At 36.9% G+C, this 24,972-nt stretch overlaps 1 protein-coding gene across 1 annotated transcript in view; it reads left to right on the top strand.

Annotated features, from left to right (window-relative positions):
• DNAH6 (dynein axonemal heavy chain 6) overlaps nt 1-24,972 on the top strand; it is a 299,547-nt gene that overhangs the window by 8,409 nt on the left and 266,166 nt on the right. Inside the window, exons 3-4 of the mRNA XM_082357203.1 lie at nt 10,925-11,098; nt 15,283-15,545. Coding sequence (XP_082213329.1) covers nt 10,925-11,098; nt 15,283-15,545 — 437 coding nt within the window. The remainder of the gene's footprint in view (nt 1-10,924; nt 11,099-15,282; nt 15,546-24,972) is intronic.

Raw genomic sequence — 24,972 nt, 5'->3', positions numbered from 1 at the left:
AAATATCCCAAATAGCCAAAGCAATCTTGAGAAGGAACCATGAAAGATCTTGAATAGCCAAAGCAATTTTGAGAAAGAAGAACAAAGTGGGAGGTATCACGTGTCCTGATTTCAAACTATATTGCAAAGCTATAGTAATCAAAGCAGGATGGTGTTGGCATAAAACGGACACATAGATCAATGAAACAAAATAAAGATTCCAGAAATAAATCCATACATATATGGTCAATTAATTTATGACAAAGGAGCCAGGAATATACAATGGAGAAAGGACAGTCTTTTCAATAAATGGTATTGGGAAAACTGAACAGTCACATGAAAAAACAAAACTGGACCACTAACTTACAGCATACACAAAAGCTAACTGAAAATGAATTAAACATTGGAACATAAGACCTGAAACTATAAAACTTCTAGAAGAAAACATAAGTGGTAAGCTTCTTGAGATCAGTCTTGGCAATGATTTTTTGGATTTGACATCAAAAGCAAAGGTAACAAAAATTAATATACAGAAATCTGTTGCATTTATATATACCAACAATGAAAGATCAGAAAGAGAAATTAAGGAAACAGTCCCATTTACCATCACATCAAAAATAATAAAATACCTAGGAATAAACCTACCTAAGGAAGCAAAAGACTGGGACTCTGAAAACTATAAGATGCTGATGAAAGAAGTCAAAGATGACATAAACAGATGGAAAGATATACCGTGTTCTTGGGAAGAATCAATATTGTCAAAATGACTACACTACCCAAGGCAATCTACAGATTCAATGCAATCCCTATGCAATTACCAATGGCATTTTTCACAGAACTAAACCCATACACCTATGGTCAATTAACCTACAACAAAGGAGGCAAGACTATACAATAGAGGAAAGACAGTCTCTTCAATAAATGGTGCTGGGAATGTAAATTGGTACAGCTCCTATGGAGAACAGTATGGAGGTTCCTTAAAAAACTAAAAATAAAGCTACCATATGGTCCTGCAACCCCACTTCTAGGCATATATCTGGAGAAAACCATAATTCGAAAAAATACATGCATCCCAGTGTTCATTGCAGCACTATTTACAATAGCTAAGACATGGAAGCAACCTAAATGTCCATCAACAGATGAATGGATAAAGAAGATGTGGTACATATATACAATGGTATATTACTCAGCCATAAAAAAGAATGAAATAATGCCATTTGCAGCAACATGGATGGACCTAGAGATTACCACACTAAGTGAAGTAAGCCAAAGACGAATATCCTATGATATCCCTTATACGTGGACTCTCTCTCTTTCTCTCTCTCTCTCTCTCTCTCTCTCTCTCTCTCTCTCTCTATATATATATATATATATATATATATATACAAACGAACTTATTTCCAAAAGAGAAAGAGACTCACAGACAGAAAACAAATTCATGGTTACCAAAGGGGAAAGTGGGGGAGGGGGACACGGGTCGGGGGAGGGATAAATTGAGAGGTTGGTATTAACATGTACACACTACTATATATAAAATAGATAACCAACAAGGGCCTACCATATAGCACAAGAACTATGCTCAATGTATAACTGAATCACTGTGATGTATTCTTGAAACTAACACAATATTGTAAATTAACTATACTTCAAGAAAAAATTTTAAAATTTATTAAAAATTACAAAAGCAAAGGTAACAAAAGCAAAATAAACAAGCTGGACTACATAAAACTAAAAGGCTTCTGCACAACAAAGTAAACCTTCAATGAAATGAAAAGGCAACCTCTGGAAGAAACTATTCGCAAATCATATATCGGATATGAGGTTATAATCCAAAATATATAAGGAACTCATACAACAATCAAATTTTAAAGATGAGCAGAGGACCTGAATAGACATTTTTCCAAAGAAGGCATACATATGGCCAACAGATTCATGAAAATGTGCTCAACCTCACTGATCATCAGGGAAATATGCATCATAACCACAATGAGGTATCACCTCACACCTGTTAGAAAGGCTATTATCAAAAAGACAAGAAACAGGAAGTGTTTGCAAGGATGTGGAGAAAAGGGAATCCTTGTGTACTGTTGATAGGAATGTATATAAATTGGTGCAGTCACTATGGAAAACAATATGAAGTTTCCTGAAAAAATTAAAAATGTGATCCAGCAGTCATACTTCTTGGCATTTATCTGAAGGAAATAAAAATACTAGCTCAAGAAGATAGTTATAGATACGTATAATTGCACCCCATATTCATTATAGCATTATTTACAATAGCCAAGACATGGAAGCAACCTGTGTGTCCATCAGTGTAAAAACAGATAAGAAAATGTAGTATATATACACACAATAGAATATTATTCAACCATAAAAAGAAGGAAATCTTGCCATTTGCAACAACATGGATGGACCTTGAAGGCATTATGCTAGGTGAAATAAGTCAGACAGAGAAAGACAAATACTGTATGATCTCACTTACATGTGGAATCTAAAGAAAATGAAAACTGAACTCATAGAATCAGAGAACAGATAGGTGTTTGCCAGAGAACGTGTTGAGGGGGTGCAGTGGATGAAATGAGTGAAGGGGGTCAAAAAGTACAAACTTCCAGTTATAAAATAAATGAGGTCCTGGGGTTATAATGTACAGCATGGTGACGATAGCTAATAATACTCTATTGTATATTTTAAGTTTGCTAAGAGAGAATATCTTGAAAATTCTTATTATAAGAAAAAAAGTGTAACTGTATGATGATGGATGTTAACTAGATTTATTGTGGTGATCATTTTGCAACATATACATATGTTGTACACAAACTAATATAATGTTATATATCAATTATGTCTCAATAATAAATAAAATAAAATTCAAATAATAGTACTTTTCTAACACATTTGCTGTAAAGATTAATGGGTGTTAAAGTTTTGTCACATAGAAGAAGCTCAATAAATGGTAGTTAATATTGTTATTTAAAAAAAACTATAAACAAAATTTTGGGAATTTGAACCCAACTATATAATACATCATTGCCAGTGGGATTTATCTCAGGAATGTAGGGAATTAACCATTTAAAAAGCAATCACTGTAATTCACCATATTACCCCACTGAAAAATAAAAACCATGTGATTATATCAATAGATGTAGATAAATCCTTTGACAAAATCCACCACCCATTCCTGATAAAACTCTCAGCAAATTAGGAGTAGAAGAGACCTTCCTCAAGTGAGTAAGGGTCATCCATGAACAACCTACACCTAACCTCAGACTTAATGGTGAAAAATTATGAGCAAATAAGGATGTCTGCTCCCAGCATTTCTGTTTAACAATGTATTAGAGGTGGTAGCCATTGCAGTAAGGTAAGGAAAAGAGATAAAAGGAATCCAGATTAGAAAGGAAGAAGTAAAAATTTTCATTCACAAAGAACATGATCATCTATTTGGAAAATCCAGTGAAAGCTATGAAAAAGTTACTAGAACTGATAATGAGGTTAGCAAGGATACAGAATACAAGATAGTATAAAAAACTAATTGCATGTCTATGTATGAGCAATTTGAAATTGAAATTAAATAAAAATACTATTTACAATAGCAACAAAAATATGAATTGAGGGTAAATCTAATGAGAATGTGCAAGGCCTGAAGAACGAATACTACAAAATATAACAGAGAAATTAAAGAAGCTCTAAATTAAGAATGATACTGTGTTTGTAGTTTAGAAGGCTCAATATTTTCAAGATGTCAGTTCTCCTCAAATTGATCTATAAATTTAATGCAGTTCCAATCAAAGTCCCAGCAGTATTTCTCCTTTTTGGTAGAAATTGACAAGCTGATTCTAAAATTCATAGAAAAATGCAAAGGACTTAGAACAACCAAAACAACTTTGAAAGAGAAGAACAAAGTTTAAAGTCTAACGCTCCTGATTTCAATACTTACTATTAAACTACAGTAATTAAGACATTGTAGTATTGGTGTCAAGATAGACAAATAGACTGATGGACCACAATAGAGAGTCCAGATATAAACCCATACATATATGGATTCCACTGGAAGAGTGCCCATGAAAACTTGCTCCTGGTTTCCCCCAGACTTTGTCCCATACACCTTTTCCCTTTGTTAATTTTAATTGTTTTCCCCTTTTGCTGTAATAAATCATAGCCATGAGTACAACTACTCATGTAGTTGTAGGCTTTTTGATGATGGCCATTCTGACTGGTGTGAGGTGATACCTTATTGTGGTTTTGATAAGCATTTCTCTAATAATTAGTGATGTTGAGCATCTTTTCATATGCCTGTTGGCCATCTATATGTCTTCTTTGGAGAAGTGTCTATTTAGGTCTTCTGCCCATGTTTTGATTGGTTGTTTGTTTTTTCAATATTAAGCTTTATGAGCTGTTTGTATATTTTGGATATTAGTTGCAAATATTTTCTCCTATTCCATAGGTTGTTTTTTCATTTTGTTTGTGGTTTCCTTTGCTGTGCAAAAGCTTTTAAGTTTGATTAGGTCCCATTTGTTTATTTTTGCTTTTATTCATTTTGCCTTGTGAGACTAATCTAAGAAAATATTGCTAAAATTTATGTCAGAGAATGTTTTGCCTATGTTCTCTTCTAGGAGTTTTATGGTATCATGTCTTATATTTAGGTCTTTAAACGATTTCGAGTTTATTTTTGTATATAGTGTGAGGGAGTGTTCTAATTTCATTGATTTACATGTAGCTGTCCAGCTTTCCCAACACTATTTGTTGAAGAGACTGTCTTTTCTTCATTGTATATTCTTGCCTCCTTTGTCATAGATTAATTGACCATAGGCTTATTTGGTAGGTTTATTTCTGGGCTCTCTATTCTTTTCCATTGATCTATATGTCTGTTTTTGTGCCAATGCCACATTGTTTTTTATACTGTAGCTTTGTCTGAAGTCTGGAAGGGTGATGTCTCCAGATTTGTTCTTTCTCCTCAGGATTGCTTTGGCAATTCTCAGCCTTTTGTGTTTCCATATAAATTTTATGATTATTTGTTCTCGTTCTGTGAAAAATGTCATGGGTATTTCGATAGGGATCACATTAAATCTGTAGATTGCTTTGGGTAGTATGGCCATTTTAACAATATTAATTCTTCCAATCCAAGAGCATGGGATATTTTTCCATTTCCTTTATGAATGTTTTATAGTTTTTAGTATATAGGTCTTTCACCTCCTTAGTTAAGTTTATTCCTAGGGATTTTATTTTTTTGATGCAGTTTTAAACAGGATTGTTTTCTTACTTTCTCTTTCTGACATGTCATTATTAGTGTAAAGAAATGCAACAGATTTCTGTGTGTTAATCTTGTATCCTGCTACCTTGCTGAATTCATTTATTAGCACTAATAGTTTTTGTATGGAGATTTTAGGGTTCTCTCTATTGCGTATCATGTCATCTGCAAGGAGTGAGAGTTTTACCTCTTTCCTTCCAGTTTGGATACCTTTTATTTCTTTTTCTTGTCTGATTGCTGTGGCTAGGACTTCCAGTACTGTGATAGAAGTGGTGAGAATGGGCATCCTCGTCTTGTTCCTGAATTTAGCGGAAAGGCTTTCAGCTTCTCATGGTTGAGTATTAAGTTGTCTGTGGGTTTGTGGTAAATGGCTTCCCTTGTAACTGCCTTTAGAATCCTATTTTTATCTTTAATTCTCACCATTTTAATTATGATATGTCTTGGTATGGATCTGTTTGGGTTTATCTTGTATAGGACCCTCTGTCCTTCCTGTACCTGGGTATCTGTTTCCTTCTTTAGGTTTGGGAAGTTTTCAGTCATAAATTCTTCAAATACATTTTTGATCCTCTTTTCTCTCTCTTCTCCTTCTGGAACCCCTATTATGCTTAGGTTGTCATCCTTCATATTACTTTCTATATCTCATGTGTTGCTTTATTTTTTTTTTTCATTTTTCTTTCTGTCTGCTGTTCTGATTGGGTGATTTCCATTATTCTATCTTCCAGGTCACTTATTCATTCTTCTTTGTTATTTAGTGTGCTATTTATTGCTTCTAGATTGGTTTTTATTTCACCAATTGAGTTGTCTAATTTTGATTGGTTTGTCTTTATAGTTTCTAGTTCCTTGTTACAGTGATCTGCATTTCTATCAATCATCTTTCTTAATTCCTTTAGCATTTTTATTATCTGCTTTTTGAACTTGTGGTCTAACAGTCTGGTGAGGTCTGTTTCATTATTTGTTCTTTCAAGGGATTTCTCTTGTTCTTCTAATTGGGAGTAGTTCCTCTGCTTTTTCATTTTACTTAAACTTTGTCTCTATGAATTCAGGAGAAGCAGTTATCTACTGTGGTGTTTGAAGGGATGTTTTTAAGTGGGAGTGTCCCTGTGTAGACTGTGTGAGTCCAGCATTTTTGGTGCAGTGGCTGGGTTTGGTATGAATGCCAGCCACATCTTTCCTCATAGTGTGCTGGCCATTATCCCTTGAGAGTAGGTGTGATTGATGTTGTGGTCTCCAGAGCCTGTGCTGGATGTCGGATGAGACCTCCTCTTTGCTCCATGGCTGTCACAGCCCTGTTGGGGCAGGGTCTACTCCCCAGTTGTTGGAGTAGAAGCCCTGAGGGTTGGGTTTGATCAGGATCCATTGCCCTTGAGTGTGTGAAATAAAATTCATATTTTATGGCAAGACAAGAAAATTTAAACATAAAAAATTCTTCTCTGCACTTTGGCCTGCTCTCTTCCCCCACTATGCTTGTGTTTCTGCATTATGCATCAACGAAACCTCCCCCATCAGCAGGAATACCTGCTCAGCCTTAAAGAGCAACATTCTCCCAGCATCAACAATTCCTTCTTGATCTCGTACAGGGTCACATGACCCACCACAATGATGCTTAGCTCTGGATCATTTAAACTGCCAATAAAATGTCATTTGATGTATAGCCCTCTGTCTCAAAAAAATTTATATAACTGTGCCTTGACTTCTAACAGGTGGAACAGTTCTCAGAGCTTTCTGAGGTGCTCTTTCCTGACTGTAATCCTCAAATTTGGCTTGAATAAAATTTTCCATTTCTTTCTTAGATCGACTGATTAATTTTTCATCGACAAGTGCATGCCCTGCCCCACAGGAGGTGATTGCTAAAGCAAGTGAGGTCCATGTAGTCACAGTGACCCTATGGACTGCCTGTGCAGGCGGCCGTGGTTCCAACCAGAAGCAGCCCATGGTCACATCTCTTTTTCCATGTGTTTGTCCCAGACCTACTGCTAGGCTGTGCTGTGGAATGGGCTGGGGCTGGGGCCGGAGTGCTGTGGCTGCAGGAATCTAGGTGGTCGTGCTGCCACCTGGAACCTGGGCTGCCTCTGTGGCCAACCTCTCCCAGGACCTGTCAGCCACAGATCCAGCTCCAAGCTGCAGTGTAGAGTGGGCAGGGCCGGAGCACTCCTGCCAGACACAAACAGCTGTGTACTCCTGCCCAGGGCCTGTCCACCAGAGACTCAGCGCCCAGCTGCTGCGCGTTTCTGTGGCACCATTTAGTATGCATGCTGACAAAGTCTGCATGTGAGTGCTAACAGTGGGCTCCAAGTTTCGGTCCAGACCACAGCCCAGGCCCTCCAGCCTGTCTCCCTGCAGGTAGATTGAGTCCTCTCCCAGGGCCTGTTGGTCCAAGATTTGGCACTTTGCCTCTGTGAGTATTTGTGGCCCCATCTGGTGTGCACCTTGAATTGGGAAGTGAGGCGTGGCAGCAGCCGCCAGCACTGGTCTCTCTCTGCCCTGATTGTTAGCAAGCCAGCATGCCCACACTCCTCGGGAGTAGAATTTAGGCTTTCCAGCCCCTATATCTGTCCCAGCGGACCTCCCGGCAAGTAAGGGGCCTCCCCAGGGCAAGGGTCTACCCTTGTGGACCTTCTCTCCTTTACGGATCCCTCCCAGGGGCGCCAGTTCCGTCTCGATGCCTTTTCCCCCTTCCTACCCAGGTGCGTGGAGAAGTTTGTTGAAGCTTGGGTTGTATAGGAGTTCTTCTGCCAGTTTCCAGTTGGTTTTCTGTGAGACTTGTTCCACATGTAGATGTATTTTTGATGTGTTTGTGGGGGGAAGTAAGCTCCATGTTCTCCTACTCCGCCATCTTGATTCCCCTCCAACAATTTTGTCTTTAAAAGCCCAAAAGTGGAAACGAGCACAATGTCCATCAAGAGGTGAATGAATAAATTGTGGTGTTTCTACACTATAGGATACTACTCAGCCTTAAAAATAAATGAATTATGGATACATGAAACAACATAGAGGAATCTCAGCATAATTATGCTGAAAGATGGTGGGAAAAAAATACATACTATTTTATTACATTTATATAAAGGGCTGGAAAATGCAAACTAATGTATAGTGATAGAAAACAGATCAGTATTTGCCTAGGGAGGAGTATTGGAAAGGAACCTGAAAAGGCTTATGGTTGGGTTCTGTTCATTATCTTGACTGTTTCATATATATATATATATATATATATATATATATATATATATATATATATATATATATATATATATATATCAGCACATCAAATTGTACACTTTAAATACATACAGCTTAATGTATGTCTATTATATCTCAGGAAAGCTGTTAAAATAATTTAAACTGTTAAAAAATATTCACATTTCCCTGATTGTCTTATAATAATTTTGTTTGCAGAGTCCTTGTTAAAATTTATATCAAAATAAGATCCATGCACTAGCTGGTTGATATTTCTCTTAAGTCTAGGTCTGTAAGTTCCCCATCAACTCTTTTATATTTTCTTAGGAAAAAATTTTAATGAGCAAAATTTGGTTATTTTTCTATATAGTTCCACAGTCTAATTTTGTTGACTATATCCCCACTGTGGTAGCTAACCTATATTTCTCTGGTTCTTGTATTTCCTATATGTTGGTAGTTAGGTCTAGAGTCTTGAGTTTGATTTTCTGGGGGCATGAGTACTTCCATAGCAGGTGTAGTGTTCTTTCATTAAATAGGCATATAGAAGCTGGTTGTCTTTTTTCCCCCAGTTTTATTGAGATATAATTGACATAAAGCACTGTATAAGTTTAACATGTACAACATCGTGATTTGACTTACATGCATCATGAAATGTTTATCACGATAAGTTTAGTGAACAACCATCATTTCATATAGATACAAAATTAAAGTAATAGAAAAAAATTTTCCTTGTAATGAGAACTCTTAGGATTTACTCTTTTAACAACTTTCATATGTAATATACAGCAGTGTTAATTATATTTATCATCTTGTACATTTCATCCCTAGTACTTATTTATCTTATAATTGGAATTTTGTCTTATTGAAGGTTACAATCCATTTACAGTTATTACAAAATATTGGCTGTATTCTCCATTTTGCAAAATACATTCTTGTAGCCTATTTTACACCCAATAGTTTATACCTCCCACTCCCCCACCCCTGTAATATTGCCCCTCCCCCCCACTGGTAACCACTAGTTTGTTCTCTATATCTGAGTCTGCTTCTTTTTTGTTATATTCACTAGCTTGTTGTATTTTTTGGATTCCACATATAAGTGATATCATGCAATATTTTTCTTTCTCTGTCTTAACTTGGCATAGACTTTCTTAACAGTGTTGTAAAATTCACCTCTTATATTTTCATCTAATACTTTTTTTTCCTTGATTTTTTTTATTGAAGTATAGTTGATTTACAATATTTTATTAGTTTCAGGTGTACAGCATAGTGAGCCAATATTTTTATAGATTATACTCCATTTAAAGTTATTATAAAATATTGGCTATATTCCTTGTGCAGAACAATATATCCTTGTAGCTTATTTATTTTATACATAGTAGTTTGTACTTCTTCATCCCTTACCCATATCTTGCCCCTCCTCCCTTCCCTCTCACCACTGGTAACCACTCTATATCCATGAGTCTACTTCTTTTGTTATATTCACTAGTGTGTTTTATTTTTTAATCCTACCTATAAGTGATAACATGTCTCACTTACTTCACTTAGCATAATACCCTCCAAGTTCATCCATGTTGCTGCAAATGGCAAAGTTCTGTTCTTTTTAATGGCTGAATAATAGTCCACTGTATATATATAAGACATCTTCTTTATCCATTCATCTACTGATGGGCTCTTAGGTTGCTTCCATATCTTGGCAATTGTAAATAATGCTGCAGTGAACATGGTATGCGTATATCTTTTTGAATTACTGTATTTGTTTTCTTCAGATAAATACCCAGGAGTGTAATTGCTGGGTCATATGGTAGTCCTTTTTTTTAAATTTTTTGAGGAAACTCCATACTGTTTTCCATAGTGGCTGTACCAATTTACATTCCCACTAACAGTGTGCGAAGGTTCCCTTTTCTCCACATCCTCGCCCACATTTGTTATTTGTGTTCTTTTTGGTGATAGCCATTCTGACAGGTGTGAGGTGATATCTCATTGTGGTTTTGATTTGCACTTTCCTGATGATTAGCGTTGTTGAGCATCTTTTCATGTGCCTGTTGGTCATCTGCATTTCCTCTTTAGAAATATGCCTGTTCAGATTCTCTGCCCATTTTAAAAGTCAGGTTGTTTGGTTTTGTGATGATCTTCAATTAGCTATGGCTATGGGAAGTGATTAGTGACCTTTGGGTAGAGTGGGAGTATTGTATGATCCCACAGTAACTGTTGTAGTGAATGGTGGGGGTTTGTATTGGACAATTAGTGAGTATGTGATTTCATGCCTCTGTGTACTTTCTGTCATAATGTCACCCTTAGAAGTATTCATTGGTATTTAAAGGGCAGAATTAATGGAAACCAAGTAGAAAAGTTTTAGTCAAGCAATAGGCCATGGACAATGATGATACCTGCTAATAATGATTGTGGCTTAGATAGGAAATTAGTCCAGGAAGGTGATCAATTTCCAACAGAGATAGAGTCCAAAGATAGTGAAAATAAGTTCACATTAATATTTAAAAGATTAACATGTCTCTTTATTTCCCAAAGCCAGTGCTAAAAGCCTACCAAGATCATAAGAAGCCAGAATACATATATGAGCAGAACCGATATCGGTTAATCACTTCTGGAGTCCTAAATCCTCCAGGAAGCACTGAAGAAAGAAGTTCTACCAAATCTCTTGTTCAGTTTGAGCGTGAAGATTCTGTAAAAAAGAAAAAACAGGTAAGTATTAAAGTACTTATTTGATCTTTTTAATGTTAGTTTCATATAGCATTGCTAACATGCTTTTAACTCATAAAGATAGTGACAAAATCTCTTTCCCTTAGGTTATATAAAGGATTGGGGGAATACAGTATTTCCCAGTTCTTCCTATTTAAGGAAAATTTGGACAGTAGAGTAAAATCATAAAGGAAAACTTTCAGCATTCATATCGTGTCTTCTGATCTTCTCTAGAAGACATGTTAAAAGAAGACATAATAGTGTTTTGAATGTTATTCTAACTTTTATTAAATTTTCATCATTATTCCCCCAAATCTTTGAAGACCTTGGTGAAGGGCAATAAAATAGAAACTGAACCAACTAGAGAGACAACTTTTGTAATTGGTGAGAGTTGTAGAGTGGGGAAGTTGCCTTGCAAGGAATAAGTGAATAGTAGTTCTGGGGCAAAATCACTAGAGGCTGGCTTTATGTGAATACCTGTAGATAATTAAACAAAAGAACAGAAGTGGGAGAAAATGTGGAGGACACACCCACAATAAAAATACCAATAGAGCCAAAATTTCTCTTAGCTTTTTATTGAGAGGATCTTTCAGTCCTAGTTGTCTGTCTTTCAGGCTTTGGGCTGCAGTGCTAGAAATTGAGAGTTGAGGACAAGCTCTGTCCTCGAGGATTTCAGAATCTGGAGGTGGGAAATGAACAAGTAAACACTTAAGCGCAGTGAGGTGTGATAAGAGCTCTCCCTGGTCATTTAAAGTACAAAAAAATGGAGAACTGAACAGAAGGGATGCTTATACCTGGTGGCCAGGGGGACCGTCAGTGGAAGAACAGCTACCCTAGGGAACTGTGCTAAGCTCGGAGGAATGAGTGGAAAGTTAACAAGGCAGATAAGGTGGGAGAGCTATGGCCTTGGGAGCCATGGGTTTGGGTGAGATTATCCTGAAAGAATATCACATGATAAATTGTATGAAATTGTATAGCTTCAGTTAATTTGATTTCTGTGAAGTAGAAAGAGAGAATGAGATATTTTAAGTGGGGTCAAGAAAGATCTGATTGTACATTAATTAGCTCATTTGGTATAAAGTGGGTTTCAAGAGCTTGAATTTTAAAAAGAGATTATACAAACTATTATATATAGGAAGGATTAAAAAAACAAGGTCCTACTGTATAGCACAGGGAACTATATTCAATATCCTGTGATAAACCATAATGGAAAAGGATATGAAAAAGAATATATATGTGTAAAACTGAATCACTTTGCTGTACAGGAGAAATTAACACAACATTGTAAATCAACTATACTTCAATAAAATTTTTAAAAAATAAAAGCAAGAGAGATTGTGTGCACATCTGGGATGAAGGAAGTAGCTGAAAAGGAATAAGTTATAGGTTATGTTTGGTTGTAACTGTAACTAAGTGAAGAATTCAGTAAAGAGTTAGAAGTTGAAGGGAAATGTGGAAGAAAGGGGATATTCTACTTAAAAGGAGAAGGGTATTTATTCTGAGAAGAGGATCATTTTTCTGGGTATTGATTTCTCAGAATGAGTTCAGAATGGAAATGTATCTATGAAGATTTACTGGGAGATGAAGAAAGGAAGGAAGGAAGAAAGGAAGGAAGCAAGGAAGGAAGGGAGGGAGGGAGGGACGAAAGGAAAGAGAGTGGGGGAGGAAGGGAGGGAGGGAGGAAGGAAAGAAGGAAGGAAAGTTGAAGGCTTTGCTTCCGGTAATTAAAGAAGATTGAATTATCAATTGGACTGGGCATCCACCATAGAGGAATATTATAGATGTTCTACAATTTATGAATAAATGCTTCCTCTATTTCCCTCCCCCAACCACTGCAAAATCCAAACATATGTGACTGTTTAAATTGAATCACATCTTCCCACTGAGTTACATAATTAGAAATAAAATGAAAATGTGTAGGCCTATTGTTGAAGAAACCTTTCACTTAGAATGCAGTACAACTTTTTAAGAGATATAATAAATAAAATAAATGCATTTCCTGTTAAAATATTAATACTCTTGTCTCATAAAAGAGTTGACTACAGCTCTTTTTGAAACATTGGGACAAAGCAATATGTATTTTCTCTGGTTCTGGTATCTGGTTTGGCCTCTTCTTTTATATAAGGAAACAGTTCCTTTGTTGCTATCCCTGGCCAATAAATGAAAGGAGCATATTTTATCTTTGATTTTAAAGATGTATGTCCTTTAGCTCTGAAATTCCTAGGATTCTTTTCTGAAACTCCTGTTCAATGAGGTATTTAATCAGAGATAGAGAATAATGATCCCTATGAATACAAATCTTATGGGGACGTTGTTCCACAGAGCTTATGGTAATAACTCTCTTATAGAAATGGCAACCTCTATTAACTCTGCTAATAGGCAATAAATATATCATTTATATATGTACCTCAATTATTCACCAAAGCAGGTCTACAATGCAGATTCTTTTATCTTAAAGCCAGTCCTGTCAGAGAGACAAAAGGATGACTGTTGGAGTTGATGTCACATTTCCTCAAACACGGTTATCAACCTCCTCGGCAGGAGGAGAAGACGTGTTTGATGCTGTCCCAAATTTGCTGGGGAGGAGCAAAGGAGTGTGAGTGGCACTGAGAGCAGACAGTGGGACCCAGGGATTGGAGCAGAGCTCAAGTGTGTGAACATGGTGGGGACTTAGCCTTGGGGCTCCACACGTGGTCCGGAGCCAGCAGGATCGATCTGCATCTCCTGGGAGCAAGTGAGAAATGCAGAATCTCAGGCTCCACCTCAGATTGGCTGGCAGACTCTGCATTTCAACAGGTTACCCAGGTAATTCACGTGCACACCGAAATGTGAGAGGCACTGTCTCCAGAGCAAGCAATTAATTGTGAGTTAATAGCACATATGCTTATGCTTAGGACCCACAGGGCTGGAAGCATAAGCATATATGTTATTAACTCACAATTGCCTATTCTGGAGACAGTGCCTCTCACATTTCAGTGTGCATGTGAGGACACATGTACCCCAGTGTTCATTGCAGCACTATTTACAATAACCAGGACATGGAAACAACCTAAATGTCCAATGATAGATGAATGGGTAAAGAAGATGTGGTACATATATACAATGGAATATTACTCAGCCACAAAAAGGAACGAAATTAGGTCATTTGTAGAGATGTGGATGGACCTAGAGTCTATCATATAGAGTGAAGTAAGCCAGAAAGAGAAAAACAAATATCATATATTAATGCATATATGTGGAATCTAGAAAAATAGTACAGATGAACCTATTTGTAGGGCAGGCATAGAGACGTAGATGTAGAGAACAGAAATGTGGACACGGGGAGGAAGGGGAGGGTGGGATGAATTGGGAGATTAGATTTAACATGAATACACTACCATGTGTAAAATAGATGGCTAGTGGGAACCTGCTGTATAGCACAAGGAGCTCAGCTCGGTGCTCGGTGATGACCTAGATGGGCGAGATGGGGGGAGGGAGGTGGGAGAGAGGTCCAAGAAAGAGGGGATATAGGTATACATATAGCTGATTCACTTCACTGTACAGCAGAAACTAACACAGCATTGTAAAGCAATTTTACTCCAATAAAAAAATAAATAAAATAAAAGGAGGAAGTTCAAATAAAAATAACATATATGCTTCTCCAAGGCTATTACATACTGATCCCCAATACTCAATGTAACAACCCATCACATTCATTAAAAATAGTTTATTATGAGTTTTGACGACAGCTGTCCAAGATGTCACTCACCGAAAAGCATCAAGCTTGTCAGAACGAAATGGGGCTGGTGGGGGGGGCGGGGCGGGGCGGGGCGTTGAGGGAAAGGCCACAGTCAGGGGAGATACAGAGCAACTGAGCAAGGGGAGTGGTGGGCTCTCATAAACACCAGGGAGCTGGTAGCATTTTGATGTAATAAACATTTAAGTGAAGGGAGAAGAGAAGGCAATGGGAAGTGTTGCTGGGGGTGCTTGTGGGAAGGAGATGGATACATGGGCAAGGAGTACTGAGAGGGAATCTATCACTGCCGATCAATAGTTTGAAAGTTTTCAGTTCAAAAATGCTTTCCTTTAAGCCCTAGACATCTTAGGCAGTGTGGTAATTAGTCCTGGAGGTTAATATTTTGTCACTTATATACAGTTTTTTTTCCCCCCCAAAAAAACTAATTTTTTAAAAAACTGGCTTTGTTTAGATCCAATGGCCCTCTGCTGAGGCGTTCTCTCCCTCTCCTGCTAAACTGTCACGTACCAGCATTGGAAGAAGAGGCCTCTACGAGATTAGTTCCTCAACTTACCCTAAGTACTATTTCCACGACCGGGAAGAAGTCATTAAAGCCAACATTCAAAATCCCTTGCAAATCATTAAAATAGTACGTGAAAATGAACACATTGGATTTCTTTATATGATCTCTGCAGTGCCAAGATCTTCCACTGAGTACGACAGATATAATCTGAAGTGAGTTCTCTTTTATGAAGCAATTTATTTAGCAGTAAAAATTACAAATAAGATTGAAAATGTTATCCATAATCAATTGCATGTTAATGATTTATCTGATAAAATATAATTTGGGTTATCATCCAATGACAAATGAATCTTAATCACAACAATTTTATTTTTCCCATTTATCTTTACTTATAGACATTTTATAGACTCTGCTGTGTTTCTTATACGTTTATATTATATTGATATAATTCTATGTATTTTTAATTGGTATTACAAATATATTTTTATATTTTTTGATTACTGAGAAAAGAAGATGGCAATGTATAAAAAATAGATGATGCTTGATTTTTTTCACATGTCATTTCAGCTTTCCTTAATAGAGTAGAAATAAGGGTTTTTTGTAAGTAAAGTGAGCTTGATAATTTAGGGTATTTATATAGATTAATAATACACACACACTCACATATACTCTCTATTGTTGCTAAACACACATTTGTTGTTGAAATAATTTGAAGAGTCACCCAAATGCGTCTGTGAATTGCTTTAAAATTCAGCACAACAGGTAACAGGACTTAAAGATGATGCTGACCTTCCTCTGTGGTTGTTTAGTTGGGTTGAATGCTACAATTGTTGATATGGTCTTTCCTTGAAGGTGATTGTAGTTGAGCATTGCCACCAGATTCTTTGAGCTGCCTTCCCCAGTCTCTGCTGCATAGGAAGATAAAAGTTCTCTCTAGGAATTCTATTCTCCCTTACTCAGCGCTGTAGTTTTGATTGAGTCAGATAACACTGAAGACAACTCTCCTACTGGGGAGAAGAAAAACATTTTAATCAAATTTTTAAATGATAGATTTATTGTAAACCTGAAAGAGCTTAACAGGAGTGAGAAACAATTTGTAGAAGGAAGAGAGATGCTTATGAAAATCATTCAGCAAAATGTATTGAGCACCCAATCTATAGCATGACCATTTCTAGGTGCTAGAGCTATATTAGTGAACCATCCAGATCAAAATTGCTGCCCTCATGGAGCTTACATTTTAGCAGAGGGAGACAATAATTAATACGATACAGGAGTAAATGATATATAATGCTAGAATATGCTAAGTGTTATACAAAAAAATACAGTGTAGAGCAAAGGGGATTGGGAGTTCTTGGAAAGAGGTTGTTAATAAATTGGGGTGGTCAGGGTGGGCCTCATTGAGAAGCTGGCATTTGGACAAAGATTTGAAAGAGAAGGAGTAAATTATGTGCTATGGGAAGAGGGGAGAAGAGCTTTCCAGACAGCAGCAAAGTGAATACAAATATCCCAAGGCAGGAGCACACCTGGCATGTTGAAGAACCGAACAGCAGGCTGGTGTGACTACAGTAGAATGAATGAGAGGACAGACCATTGATGGCCTTGCCAGCTATTGTAAAAACATTAACTTTTACTCTGAGAAAAATGGAGAACCAAGGAAGAATTTCAAGTAGAGAAGTGCCATGATCTGAATTACATTTTGAAAAGGACCTCTCTGGTTGCTGTGTAGAGAATGGACTTTTGAGGAGCAAGTATTGAAACAAGAAGACCAAATAGAAGGCTGTAATTATTCACATAAGAGATAAACCAGGTGGTAGTGGTGGAGGTGGGGAGAAGTGGGTCAAATTCTGGAAATAATTTGAAGGTTAAGCCAACAGGATTTTTTTTTAAAAACTCAACTTTATTGAGATATAATTGACATGATACTATGACCCATTTTAAGTGTACAGTTTGATAAACTTTGCCAAATGTATACATTCATGTAACCACTACTTCAATCAAGAACATTTCTGTCACCTGAAAAATTTCTCATACATACCCTCCACCGTGACCACCCCTCCCTGACACCTCAGGCAACCACTAATGCAATTTCTATCACAACGTATTAGTTATGCTTTTTTAAAAAGAATTTTACACAGAGGGAATCACAGCTGGTTTTTTGTGTCCAATTTCTCTAGCATAATATTTTTGAGATCCATGTTGTTGCATGAATAAATTTCCTTTCCTTGCTGAGTAGTATTCCATTTTATGAATATACCATAATTTGTTTAGTCATTCAACTGTTGAAGGCTGGGTTTTTTTCTTTTTTGTTTTGTTTTGTTTTTATTGGAGTATAGTTGCTTTACAATGTTGTGCTAGCTCCTTCTGCACAGTGAAGTGAACCAGCCATATGTATACACATATCCCCTCCCTTTGGGATTTCCCTCCAATCCAGGTCACCACAGAGCACTGAGTAGACGTCCCCGTGCTATACAGCAGGTCCTCACTAGTTATCTATTTCATACCCAGTGGCATATATATGTTAATCTCAATCTCCCAATTCATCCCACTCCCCCATTCCCCCCCTCGTTGTCCACACATTTGTTCTCTACATCTATGTCTCTATTTCTGCTTTGCAAATAGGTTCATCTGTACTGTTTTTTTATTTCCACATATATATGTTAATATATGATATTTGTTTTTCTCTTTCTGGCTTACTTCACTCTGTATGACAGTCTCTAGGTTCATCCATTTCTCTACAAATGACACAATTTGTACAAATATACCACACCTTCTTTATCCATTAATCTGTTGATGGACATTTAGCTTGCCTCCATGTCCTGGCTATTGTAAATAGAGCTGCAATGAACATTGGGGTGCATGTGTCTTTTTGCATTATGGTTTCTCTGGGTATATGCCCAATAGTGGGATTGCTGGGTCATATGGTAGTTCTATTTTTAGTTTTTTAAGGAACCTCCGTACTGTTCTCCATAGTGGCTGTATCAATTTACATTCCCACCAACAGTGCAAGAAAGTCCCTTTTCTCCACACCCTCTCCAGCATTTATTGTTTGTAGATTTTTTGATGATGGCCATTCTAACCGGTGTGGGGTGATAACTCATTGTAGATTTGATCTGCGTTTCTCTAATGATTAGTGATGTTGAGCATCTTTTCTTGTGTCTCTTGGCCATCTCTATGTCTTCTTTGGAGAAATGGTTATTTAGATCTTCTGGCAATTTTTTGATTGGGTTGTTTGTTTTTTTGGTATTGAGCTGCATGAGCTGTTGGTATATTTTGGAGATTAATCCCTTGTCAGTTGCTTCATTTGCAAATATTTTCTCCCATTCTGAGGGCTGTGTTTTTGTCTTGTTTATAATTTCCTTTGCTGTGCAAAAGCTTTTAAGTTTAATTAGGTCCCATTCGTTTATATTTGTTTTTATTTCCGTTGCCCTAGGAGGTGGGTCAAAAAAGATCTTGCTGTGATTTATGTCAAAGAGTGTTCTTCCTATGTTTTCCTCTAAGAGTTTTATAATGTTCAGTCTTACATTTAGGTCTTTAATCCATTTTGAGTTTATTTTTGTGTATGTTGTTAAGGAGTGTTCTAATTTCATTCTTTTACATGTAGCTGTCCAGTTTGCCCAGCACTATTTATTGAAGAAGCTGTCTTTTCTCCATTGTATATTCTTGCCTTCTTTCTCATAGATTAGGTGACCATAGGTGCATGGGTTTAGCTCTTGCTTTCTATCCTGTTCATTGATCTGTATTTCTCTTATGGCACCAGTGCCATACTGTCTTGATTACTGTAGGTTTGTAGTATAGTCTGAAGCCAGTGAGCCTGATTCCTCCAGCTCTGTTTTTCTTTCTCAAGATTGCTTTGGCTGTTCAGGGTCTTTTGTGTTTCCATACAAATTGTAAAATTTTTTGTTCTAATTCTGTGAAAAATGCCATTGGCAATTTGATAGGTATTGCACTGAATCTGTAGATTGCTTTGGGTAGTATTGTCATTTTCACAATATTGATTCTTCCAATCCAAGAACATGGCATATCTCTCCATCTGTTTGTGCCATCTTTGATTTCTTTCATCAGTATCATATAGTTTTCTCAGTACAGGTCTTTTGCCTCCTTAGATAGGTTTATTCCGAGGTATTTTATTCTTTTTGTTGCAATGGTAAATGGGATTGTTTCCTTAGTTGCTCTTTCTGATCTTTTGTTGTTAGTGTATAGGAATGCAAGAGATTTCTGTGCATTAATTTTATATCCTGCAACTTTACCAAATTCATTGATTAGCTCTAGTAGTTTTCTGGTGGCATCTTTAGGATTCTTTATGTATAGTATCATGTCATCTGCAAACAGTGACAGTTTTACTTCTTCTTTTCCGATTTGGATTTTTTAAATTTCTTTTACTTCTTTGATTGCCGTGGCTAGGACTTCCAAAACTATGTTGAATAATAATGGAGACAGTGGACACCCTTGTCTTATTCCTGATCTTAGAGGAAATGCTTTCAGTTTTTCACCATTGAGAATGATGTTTGCTGTGGATTTGTCATATATGGCCAAATGTTGTATATATTGAGGTAGGTTCCCTCTATGCCCACTTCTGGAGAGTTTTTATCATAAATGTGTGTTAACTTTTGTCAAAAGCTTTTTCTGCATCTATTGAGATGATCACGTGGTTTTAATTCTTCAGTCTGTTGATATGGTGTATCACGTTGATTGATTTGCATATATTGAAGAATCCTTGAATCCCTGGGATAAATCCCACTTGATTGTGGTGTATGATCTTTTTAATGTGTTGTTGGATTCTGTTTGCTAGTATTTTATTGAGGATTTTTGCATCTATGTTCATCAGTGATATTGGTCTGTAATTTTCTTTTTTTGTAGTATCTTTGTCTGGTTTTGGAATCAGGGTAATGATGGCCTCATATAATGAGCTTGGGAGTGTTCTTTCCTCTGCAATTTTTTGGAAGAGTTTGAGAAGGATAGGTGTTAGCTCTTCTCTAAATGTTTGATAGAATTCGCCTGTGAAGCCATCTGGTCCTGGACTTTTGTTTGTTGGAAGACTTTTAATAACAATTTCAATTTCATTACTTGTGATAGGTCTGTTCATATTTTCTATTTCTTCCTGGTTCAGTCTTGGTAGGTTGTACCTTCCTGAGAGTTTGTCCATTTCTTCCAGATTGTCCATTTTATTGGCATATAGTTGCTTGTAGTAATCTCTTATGATCCTTTGTATTTCTGTGGTGTCAGTTATAACTTCTCCTTTTTCATTTCTAATTTTATTGATTTGAGCCCTCTCCCTTTTTTCTTGATGAGTCTGGCTAAAGGTTTATCAATTTTGTTTATCTTCTCAAAGAACCAGCTTTTAGTTTTATTAATCTTTGCTATTGTTTTCTTCGTTTCCATTTCATTTATTTCTGCTCTGATCTTTATGATTTCTTTCCTGTTTGTTCTTCTTTCTCTAGTTGCTTTAGGTGCAAGGTTAGGTTGTTTATTTGTGATTTTTCTTGTTTCTTGAGGTAGAATTGTATTGCTATAAACTTCCCTCTTAGAACTGCTCTTGCTGCATCCCATAGGTTTTGGTTTGTCATGTTTTCATTGTCATTTGTCTCTAGGGTTTTTTGTATTTCTTCAGTGATATCTTGGTTATTTAGCAGCATATTGTTTAGCCTCCATGTGTTTGTGTTTTTTACAGTTTTTTTCCTGTAATTGATTTCTAATTTCGTAGTGTTGTGGTCAGAAAAGATGCTTGATACAACTTCATTTTTCTTCAATTTACCGAGGCTTGATTTGTGATGCAAAATGTGATCTATCCTGGAGAACGTTCCTTGTGCACTTGAGAAGAAAGTGTGTTCTGCTGTTTTCAGATGGAATGTCCTATAAATATTAGCTAGGTCTATCTGGTCTAATGTGTCATTTAAAGCTTGTGTTTCCTTATTAATTTTCTGTCTGGATGATCTGTCCATTGGTGTAAGTGGGGTGTTAAAGTCCCCCACTATTATTGTGTTAGTGTCGATTTCCCCTTTTATGGCTGTTAGCATTTGCCTTATGTATTAAGGTGCTCCTATGTTGGGTGCATAAATATTTACAATTGTTATATGTTCTTGGATTGATCCCTTGATCATTATGTAGTGTCCTTCCTTGTCTCTTGAAACAGTCTTTACTTTAAAGTCTATTTTGTCTGATATGAGTATTGCTACACCAGCTTTCTTTTGATTTCCATTTTCATGGAATATCTTTTTCCATCCCCTCACTTTCAGTCTGTATGTGTCCCTAGGTCTGAAGTGGGTCTCTTGTAGACAGCATATATACAGGTCTTGTTGTTGTATCCATTCAGCGAGCCTGTGTCTTTTGGTTGGAGCATTAAATCCATTTACATTTAAGGTGATTATTGATATGTATGTTACCATTTTCTTAATTTTTTGGGGTTTGTTTTTGTAGTTCTTTATCTTCTCTTGTGTTTCCCTCCTAGAGAAGTTCCTTTAGCATTTGTTGAAAAGCTGGTCTGGTGGTGCTGAATTCTCTTACCTTTTGCTTGCCTGTAAAGTTTTTGATTTCTCCATTAAATCTGAATGAGAGCCTTGCTGGATAGAGCAGTCTTTGTTGTAGGTTTTTCCCTTTCATCACTTTAAATATATCCTGTCACTCCCTTCTGGCGTGCAGAATTTCTGCTGAAAAATCAGCTGTTAACCTTATGGGGATTCCCTTGTATGTTATTTGTTGCTTTTCCCTTGCTGCTTTTAATATTTTTTCTTTGTATTTAATTTTTGTTAGTTTGATTAATAAGTGTCTTGGCATGTTTCTCCTTGGGTTTATCCTGCCTGGGGCTCTCTGCACTTCCTGGACTTAGGTAGTTCTTTCCTTTCCCATATTAGGGAAGTTTTCAACTATAATCTCTTCAAATATTTTCTCAGAGCCTTTCTTTTTCTCTTCTTCTTCTGAGACCCCTATAATTCGAATCTTGGTGTGTTTAATGTTGTCCCAGAGGTCTCTGAGATTGTCCTCATTTCTTTTCATTCCTTTTTCTTTATTCTGCCCTGCAGCAGCTATTTCCACCATTCTATCTTCCAGCTCACTTATCTCTTCTTCTGCCAGTTATTCTGCTATCGATTCCTTCTAATGTATTTTGCATTTCAGTTTTTGTTTTGCTCATCACTGTTTGTTTGTTATTTCTTCTAGACCCTTGTTAAACATTTCTTGTATTTTCTTGATCTGTGCCTCCATTCTATTCCTGATGTCTTGGATCATCTTTACTACCATTCCTCTGAATTCTTTTTCAGGTAGACTGCCTATTTCCTCTTCATTTATTTGGTCTTGTGGATTTTTACCTTGCTCATTCATCTGTAACATATTTCTCTGTTATCTCATTTTGTTTAACTTACTGGGTTTGAGGTCTGCAGGCTGCAGTTTCATAGTTCTTCTTGCTTCTGTTGTCTGCCCCCTGGTGGGTGAGGTTGGTCCAGGGGCTTGTGTAGGCTTCCTAGTGGGAGGAACTGGTGCCTGCACTCTGGTGGGTGGAGCTGAATCTTGTTCCTCTGATGAGCAGGGCCACATCAGGTGGTGTGTTTTGGGGTGTTTGTGAGCTTAGTATGAATTTGGGGTGTCTGTAAGCTTAGTATGGGCTTAGGCAGCCTGTCTGCTGATGGGTGGGGTTGTGGGTTCCTGTCTTGCTAGTTGTTTGGAGTGAGGCTTCCAGCACTGGAGCCTGCAGGCAGTTGGGTGGAGCGGGTCTTGGTGTTAAGATGGAGACCTCCAGGAGAGCTCTCGCCAATTAATATTCCCTGGGGCTGAGGATTCTCTGGTGGTCCAATGTCCTGGACTTGACGCTCCCACCCCAGAGGCTCAGGCCCAACCTCTGGCTGGGGAGCCAAGACCCTGCAAGCCACCTGGTGTGGAGAAAAAGAAAAAAAAAAAAAAAAGAGAGGGGGGAAGAAAAAAAAACAGACAAACAAAACCCAAGAAAAAAGCAAAGACCCAAACAACAACAACAACAAAAAAGGAAAAGAAAACAAACAGACAAACAAAACCCAAGAAAAAAAGCAAAGACCCAAACAGCAACAACAACAATAAAAAAAGGAAAAGAAAACAAACACAAACAAAACCCAAGACAAATGGTAAAAGCAAAACCAAACAAACCAGAAACAAAGCAAATAGAGAAACACACAGAGAAAAAGCAGTGGTGGGCTGTGCAGGCTCCCAGGAAGGTGTGGGCAGTGACCTGTGACCCTCGGGTGGCAGCGGTGGCAGCAGTAGCCCAACAGGATATTTTTATGGATTGTATACAAGGTGGGCAACCAGAGAAGTGCCTAGGTTGACTTTAATGATCCCTTTGACTGAACAAGGGAAAGGGGTGAGATGCCATTAAGTAAGACACAGAAGATTGGATGGAACAGATTCTTCAGGGAAAAATAAGAGTTTGGATTTGGACATACTAATCTGGAGATGGCAAAGACAGAAGAGAAGCAGGGTGGTTGATGAAAAGAGAATTGGGGTCAAGAGTGGGGACTTTTCTTAAGATAAGAGAAATAGCTTGTTTTTTTAAGATAGGAGAATTAACATATAATGGAATTTAAAGCTATTTGATGTAAAAAATATTCCTTTAATAGTATTGTTATTCCACCACTACCTTACTACTTCTTTTTCTAGTTTTTTATAAGTTTTGAAGAAGAGGTTATGGATTTTTAACAGTGACTCAGAAAAAAATGGTTTATTTGCTTCTTGATTAATGTGTGAAATGTTTTCATAACTTCCTCTCATTTAAAAAATATCCAGTAACCCAGACATCAAGGAGTGCCATTTGTGATATTAATTCCCCATTATGAAAGGAGTCAGATTTTGCCAAACAAAATGTCTTTCTAGACTAATGAACACTTCTACTAGGGAAGTGAGTTGATGTTTTATACTTTTTTGGACTGGCACTAATGATGCTTGGTAGTAATATGCAAGATTTCATTTAAGAAGATGTTGGAATCATGGTTTGTTATTTTATAACGTTTTAGGATGGATGTTAAATTTTCCGCCCAGCCCCAACTCCAAATATTATAAATCTTATGAGTAAAGACAATTATTTGGATGCCATATAGTTGGAAGCAGCTAAATTGGAAGTTAAAAGTAGTAAATACTGGATCAATGAGATAAGGACACATTATACCAAACTTCTTTTAAAAGTAATGTGATAAAATATAATGTCATCACATAATTTTTTAAGTGTAGTAAAATACATTAAATGTGCAGTTCTACAATGTTTATCTCTACCATGGTCCCTCTAAGTGAGAAAATAGTTACATTTACCAAGTTCATTCTAAAGAATCAACTTAGTGGTATGTGTTAGGCATAACAGTTTTGAAGCTTCTTCTTCAAGGAGATGTGTAAATATGTTGGAATATTACCCTGGTAAGCATACAACTGTACACTGCAGATTATCTTGTCCAGCAAGAAGGCATAATGGTGACTCTGGTCATGTGTGGGGCAAATTAGAGGAAACTAGGTAAAGGATCAGGAACTAGAGAGGTCAGGAAGGGAATAGAGAACACAGATCAAGACAAAATAATTCTATTTTGTTAGGACTTTGACCTTGAACAAGAGTGATTGTAATTGAGGTATAGCCATGAAGTATGGGGGATGGCTGTTGGTTAGAAAGTTTGGTTATATACCCACTTTGTGAGA

This window comes from Balaenoptera borealis, assembly GCF_965194805.1.
Source record: "Balaenoptera borealis genome assembly, chromosome: 15".
Taxonomy (NCBI): domain Eukaryota; kingdom Metazoa; phylum Chordata; class Mammalia; order Artiodactyla; family Balaenopteridae; genus Balaenoptera; species Balaenoptera borealis.
The sequence above is the reverse complement of the archived record's forward strand: the minus strand, read 5'-3'. Positions and strand labels throughout refer to the sequence as shown.